General features: G+C 60.5%; 1 protein-coding gene across 1 annotated transcript in view; it reads right to left on the reverse strand.

Annotated features, from left to right (window-relative positions):
* Positions 1 to 4,840, reverse strand: part of NACAD (NAC alpha domain containing) — a 7,876-nt gene extending 3,036 nt beyond the window's left edge. Inside the window, exons 1-2 of the mRNA XM_026456395.1 lie at positions 4,604 to 4,840; positions 1 to 1,895 (exon numbers count right to left, since the gene is read on the reverse strand). The exon at positions 1 to 1,895 is cut by the window's left edge and continues 1,381 nt beyond it. Of these exons, the coding sequence (XP_026312180.1) occupies positions 1 to 1,895; positions 4,604 to 4,670 (1,962 nt within the window). The 5' untranslated portion in view covers positions 4,671 to 4,840. The remainder of the gene's footprint in view (positions 1,896 to 4,603) is intronic.
* Positions 4,841 to 6,993: the final 2,153 nt, after the last annotated feature.

Genomic DNA, 6,993 nt, shown 5'->3' on the forward strand with positions numbered 1-6,993 from the left:
CGGGGCTGACGAGAGATCTGTGTCTTGCAGAGGCAGAGGTGGTGTCATAGCAGAGTCCTGGGGTAAGGTGAGGCCCTCTTCAGCCTGTTGGGGCACAAGTGAGGCTACACCTGCAGGCTTCGGGGCTGACGAGAGATCTGTGTCTTGTAGGGGCAGAGGTGGTGTCATAGCGGGGTGCTGGGGTAAGGTGAGGCCCTCTTCAGCCTGCTGGGGCACAAGCGAGGCTGCAGCTGCAGGCTTCGGGCCAGAGGGGAGGTCCAGCCCTCCTTCTTCCTTCAAGTTCTGAGGAGAGTCTGGACACAATGTGAGGCTTGTTTCTTCCTGTGGAAGTTTTTCTGCAGTGACAGACTCTTGGCCTAAGATCTCGCTGATGCCCTCCTGGGAGGGCTGAGGCATTGCCATGGCAGCAGATGCTTGTCCAGTGGTGGAGTCCGCTTCTTCCTCCCCAGCCTGAGGGGTCACCCTGGTAGCCACCTCCACCTGGAGGCCTGGGGCTACCTGCGGAGTGTGAGGGGTCACAGTGGCAGTGGACTCCTGGCCTAAAGCAAGGCCCTCTTCTGTTACTTCTGAGAGCGATTCCTGTCTCTGGGAGAGATGGGCCCCTCTGTCTGAGGTCTGAGGCGCAGCCTCCCGGGCCCAGGACACAGTCCCTTCCTGAACCTGCAGCCCCTTGGCCCCACCTCTGCTCTCCTCCTCTGTCTTCTGGACACTGTCCTGGAGGAGGGTGGCCTGGGCATGGGGCTCCCCATTGTACAGCCTCTCATCATCTGCCTCTGCGTAGGAGGCCGAGTCTGAATCAGAGGAGGCTGCAGAGGTGTCGTCTCGGAAGGCAAAGGCCTCATCCATGCCCTCCGTGATGGACAGGTCAGACAGCGACTGCAGGAAGGAGGCGGACGTGCTGTCCTCCTCACCCTCCCCAGCCAGGTCCCCACCTGGGTCGGGATCCGCCACAGCCTCCTCTTCTTCCTCTGGGGACAGTGGTGTCACCTCCACTGCCTCCACCTGGAAGATGAGGCTGCCCTGGAAGGGTAGGAGGGCTGCAGGGATCATCGGGTCATTGGCCAGGAAGTCCAGGTCAAAGAAGTGGCCCTCCTGGCCCCAGGAGGAGCTGCTGTCTGCAGAGAGGCTGGACTCAGAGGAGGGGGGCTCTGGGGTTCCGGCAGGGTGCAGCTCTCGTTCATCCGCCATGGACCCCTGGGGGGACAGGCCCCAGCCTGAGGGGAAGTCCAGCCCTTCAGCCGGAGCCAGCAGGCTGAGGGAACAGGAGGGTGAAGAGGCCCAGCTGTCCCCATCGGCCGTAATGTAGGAGCCGGAGGGCGAGGGTGGGGGCGAGTCCAACAGCTCATCCCACAGCTCGGCCTCTGAGTCCCCCGCATCTCCGAGGGGCCCACAGCCGGGAAGCAGGGCATAGGTGGTCTTGGTGGGGGTAGAGGGAGGTGTAAAGAAGGAATCAGGGTCTGGGGGAGGGGAAGGCACAGAAAGATCACCCTGAGAACACAACTCGGCGGGTGGGTCCGGGCTTGCATGCCCACCCTCCCGGTCCCTGAGCGCTGTCCGGGCAGCCCTGGGTGACAGGAGGGCCTGGCACGTCTCCTCTCCCATCACAATCCGGGGCTCCAGGGTGGCCGGGAGAGGAGCCTCGGTGGACAGAGCCTGGGAAGACAGGCCCTCAGGGAGGAGCATGGGGCTCGGGCCGCCCTCCCCTGGATCCGCCCAGGCCGAGGGTGCCCCACCAGGCCCTGCATCCCAGCTGGCTCCCTCAGGCTGGGGCCGGGCACCCGGCTTGCTGGGCAGGAACGTGAGGGCCAGGTGGCTGGGCCCTGGGGTCAGAGCACAGGGCTCCCGCCGGTCCCCTCCCAGGATGGTGGTGGCAGCAGCTGCATCGCAGGACAGATCTGTGGAGATAGAGAAGATCGTGAGGTGCCCCTGGATGCATCTCCCAGGCAAGGGCCAGGCCTGGGGAGATAAATTTCCGCTGCATAGGGCCCAGAGGAAGGTGGACCCAGGAAGGCAGGAGAGAAAAGAGAAGATGCTGTGCGCGCTGCATTTGAGGGAGAACTTCCAAGAGTTTTGACAGCAGAGAGCCGCTACTAGCAGTTTCCTAGAGAGGGGTTTTGAGGGAAGTGCTGCTGGGAGTCATGAACAGACTTGCTCAGCGGCTTTCCTCAAGGACAGCTCAGCAAAGAACTAGCATTTCAGCCTCTCTGAGGAGACTGGATTGCAGTTTCCATTCCACAGAATCAGTGTGGTTCAGCTGGGCTCAGCGGGAGGGGCTGGTGGTGGGAATCTGCCAGGCAGCGCCAGCCCCGTCCCATGACCTCCCAATAGATGCGCCACATGAGGCAGGGGGCACCAGCACGACGTGCGCAGCTCGAACGTTCCGGGCTTCATGCCTCGCTGTGCCTCCTCTCTCTGCTGTCCTTGCTACCTACACTTCAGGCCAACATATCAGGGTTTCACCAGACCCCTCCGACCCTGCTCCCCTCCTGCGGCCAGGGAGATGGGGAAGCCAGGGGCCACCACACACGGCCAAGTTTCTGGAGAACAGAGATGAAGTGTCCCGCGGAGGCTTTGTTGGAGCATCTGGCTCCAAGGGCAGTGGTGGGCAGGAGCGGGGGACTGTGGAGCCCAGCAAGAGCATGGGACAGCTTCAGAGGGCCAACAGCAGCCTCTGGCCGAGTCCTCTCCTTGGTGGCAGCCACCCCATGGGTGACCACCAGTTCCTTCCCGGGTGCTGGGAGTTCCCACCCTGCCCTGTGGGCCTTCTCTGGGTCCCATGGTGCACTCCGCCAAGCCCCTGGGCAGGCTTCAGAAGTATGAGGAAGCCGTGGTACTCAGTAAACATCTGTGCGCTAACACACCTCCAGCTGAGAAAGGAGTCCATGCACATAGGAAGTAGCAGCCATGGGTTGGAAAGGGGACTCAGGAAGATGGAATAAATAAAACCCCTCCGAGGTTGCGGCACACCACACCGCTCTGGTTTTCTGCCTCCTGGACTCTTACTGGCCCGTATATTATCACAGGCGAGATCACATTGCACATTCAGTTTTCAATCTAGCTGTTTTCACCCAACCTAATCTCATAAGCATTTTTCTGTGTGCTCTAAATGCTCATAAGCCTCATTTTAAATGTCTCCATTATGTCCACTCCCTCACTTGGACCTAGGCCAAAGGCACCTCTGTTTGAAGCATCCAATGAAGGCCCTTCAGAGCCCAGGCCAGGTCTTGCCCAGGGTGGGGGAGGGACGGCACACAGGGACCAGCTCTCCAGGCTGCAGATGCCTGCCCAGTGGCTCCTGCTCTACTGAACTCACTAGTGACCAGGACATCTACTGCACCTCAGTTTTCTCATCTGCAAAGCAGAGACAGGATTAGAGGTGAAGCTTAAAGAAGGGGGGCCCTCTTGCCAGGCTGCTCCAGCTCCCCTCAGCAGCATCAGAGCCCTGAGCCCTGAGCCACCAGCCAAAACTCGTCCCCCGAGGGCTTTGCTGCTGGGGTAATAGGACAGCCAGGGCGTCCTGAGACAAGGGGTCCTTTGGGTTTCCGCATGCCTGACACTCAACACCAGGAGTGGGCGTGGCTGGTGGGGCATCACTGGGTGCCCTGAAGCTGGGCTCTTGGTTCTGGTCCCTGGTGTGGCCCCCAGGGCAGGGGAACGGCTGAACTGTTGGGATGGAACAGAAACCAAAGGCCAAAGGTTTTTATAACTCATTCAAGGTCACCAAGCAAGCCAGAACAGAGCCAGCACAAGACCCTGGGGCTAGGAAGTCCGGGCCTGCACTCCCTGCCTCCCACCTAGAGCAGAGGCAGTAGCCTGTGTCACCCCAAACCATGCCCCAGGCCCCAGCACTGGTCCCATCTCTGGGTGACTTCTTGCCCACAGCAAGGTGCCCTTGGCCCTACCCACACATGGCTGACCTCCACGCCAGGACTGTGCAGGCTGGGCTCTTTCTAGGCCCTGGTAGACCCCATCAGCCTCCACCAGCATTTGTTGACCCAGCCTAAGGACAGGTGGTCTGCATACCCGGGGCTATTGCTAATCAGGCCACCTCCCCCAAGGCCTTTCACTTTCCAGACCCAACTTAGCCTTTCTTCCACAACCTGGTCCTCCATCCAGGCTTCCCAGGCTCCAGCCAGTCCTGCTCCTCCCTCCAGAGCCATGACCAGTCGCCAGCCAAGGACAGGCCGGGTGCAGCTGAGGACCCTCCCGGTGGTCACCTGATCGTATTGGGGGTATCGGCCGGACACCCCGCCTCCAGAACCCACTGCCTCTGTCCAGAGTGGCCCATCCCCGGCAGGCTGGCAGCTCGGTGCAGACAACGGGATTTAGCGGGCGGGATGCGAGCACCACGATCCCTGGGTCGGAGGCCAAGGGCTTAAGCCCCCATGTCCTTTCTGGCTCGCGGAGGGCACTTCGTGCGCCCCACCTTCCCCGCAGTTCTGGGAGAGGCGGGGGCAGGGTTCAGATGGAGGGAAGGACAGGGCGCGGAAAGGGGAGGGGACTCGAGGGGATGGGGGAGGGGGTGAAAGGTGAGCGATGGAAAGAGAACCCTGGCTGGAGAAGGGAGACGCTGGAAGCAGGGACGGAGTGGCCACGGCCTCACCTGTGCGGGGCCCGGGTCCGTCCGCCTCGGGCAGCAGCAGCTCGGCGCGGGCAGCCTCCCCAGGCATGGCCTGGCCTTGCGCCCGCCCGTCCCTCAGTCCTTCCGACCCTCCGTCAGTCGGTGCCGCCGCCCCGCCGAGCCTGCGCGGCCACCGCCCCTCGGCCAGGCGGTGGGGGCAGTGGGTGACGTCAGGCCGCCCCGCCCGCCTGTCCCCGCTAGTGAGCGTGCGCGGGCTCGCCAGGCACTGCGGAGGGCGTGCGGGGGGTGGAGGGGCTCCCTCCCCGCCCCCGCCCCCGCCCCCACCCCCGCCCCACCCGACTGTGGCCTCCCTCTCGCTGTGCGCGGTTTCGAGGCGGAGCGGGGGTGGGCGCCTGCGCCCGGTCCCGCCCTTTCCACAGCATTTACGAGGGAGGGTTTCAGGGCCAATTGGAAGCTGGGTTGCCTCAGGGTGGCATTAGCCCGTGGCCAGGAAGAGGCGGGGACGCCCCTAGAACCCTAGTTGTGGGAGATTAGGGAGGTGCTTGGGATCCTGGAATGCTCGGAGAGCTTTGGGCGGCGGTGGCTGCGCTGACCAAGCAGAAGGTGCGGGGCCTGGGGAGGGAGGGGGTCCCGCCCAGCCCGATGCCTCCATCCAAAAGGTGAGCCGGAGCTGCAGCTCGGGAGTGATTGGCTGGTCCTGGCAGTCGTCGGTCTCCGTGGCAACCGCCTCCTGTCTCCATGGCAACCAGGGATGGAGCTGGCGAGAGCCCACCAGGGAAGGCGGCCCGGATGGGTCGGTCCCCAGGTCTCTTGGCAACTCGGTGATCTGTCCCTTCACCTCCCCTCCACCCCTACACTTCCCTAGGCAGTAGAAGGAAAAGGGAAGAAAGTGTTTCCCTCTATTCCTGGCAGCACCCTCTGCCACACCTCCCAGGAAGAAGCCCGCCTCATGAATTTCCTGAAATGCCTCTTGCTTTCACACAGGCTACTGCGCCACCCAGATTCACTGAGCACCCTCCCTCCCCCGTGCCAGGCACCAGGGAGACAGATGAATGAGACATTGTCATCACCCCTGATTGGGGTGGGGGGAATCAGAGTAGCCATTGTCACAGACAGGGAGGGAGGTTTCAAAATCCTCAGTCTTCTATGGGTTCTAACTTTGAGCTCATGAAGCCAGGGGCTGCCCTCAAGGCTCAGTGCTACATACCTGGCTGCCTGCTGGGCATCTCTCCCTGCTCTACCCCAGGAACCAGACACACCACACCATTAGAATTAACATCAACTTTAAACAATCTCTTCCAGAAAACAAGAGAGAAGGGGACACTTCCTAACTCATTTTATAAGGCAAGAAATATCCTGATGTCAAAACTAACAAAGTGTCAATACCCCCCAAGACCTCCAAAACAAAAACTACAGACCAGTATCTCTCGTGAATTCAGGCACAAAAATTCTCAATATTGGCAAATCAAATACAACGATGTATAAAAAAAATATACACCATTGATTTGTTTTTCTAAGACCACCAGAGTGGGCACAAAAGAACCAGCGAGTAGGCAAGGCTAAAAGCAAAACTGCAAATTTATTCTTTGGTCATCTAGCTTCAGGGACCGGAGCCGGGGGTGGGGGGGGAGGGGGTAGAGTTTCTAATACAGTCCCAACAAGAGTGGGGGCTGAGAAAGCCCGCCCCTGGCGCATCTGCTGGGAGCGACTTTTCTAGGAGTGGAAGGGCAATAGGCGGGGCACGGGCACGTCGGGGAAGGGGGGGCCGCTCCGCAGGTGCCACCAGGTAAATCTTGGTCTCCTCGGATTGACATCACCTGGTGCATGCCTGATTAATCTGCACCTTCCCAGGCGTCAGCTGCATTCTCGCACACATGGGAAGAGTTGGTGGTGAAGAAGAACCCGGAAGTGCACCATCCTGCCTCCGTTCGTCCAAACAGTCCAACCTTTTATTGATAATAGTGATAAAGGGGCGCCGTGGTCTGTCTGGCTACTTCCTGCTGTTAAGGGGCGTCGCCAAGGTCGGAGCCCATGGTTGGTATTTGGACGTATGGATGAAGAATAAAATAAGGCACCGTATTAGTATAGGAATGAGGAATGGGGCCGGGCGCGGTGGCTCAAGCCTGTAATCCCAGCACTTTGGGAGGCCGAGACGGGTGGATCACGAGGTCAGGAGATCGAGACCATCCTGGCTAACACCGTGAAACCCCGTCTCTACTAAAAATACAAAAAACTAGCCGGGCGAGGTGGCGGGCGCCTGTAGTCCCAGCTACTTGGGAGGCGGAGGCAGGAGAATGGCGGGAACCCGGGAGGCAGAGCTTGTAGTGAGCTGAGATCCGGCCACTGCACTCCAGCCTGGGCGATAGAGCGAGACTCCGTCTCAAAAAAAAAAAAAAAAAAAAAAAAAAAAA

Source organism: Piliocolobus tephrosceles, chromosome 8, assembly GCF_002776525.5.
Source record: "Piliocolobus tephrosceles isolate RC106 chromosome 8, ASM277652v3, whole genome shotgun sequence".
Taxonomy (NCBI): Eukaryota; Metazoa; Chordata; class Mammalia; order Primates; family Cercopithecidae; genus Piliocolobus; species Piliocolobus tephrosceles.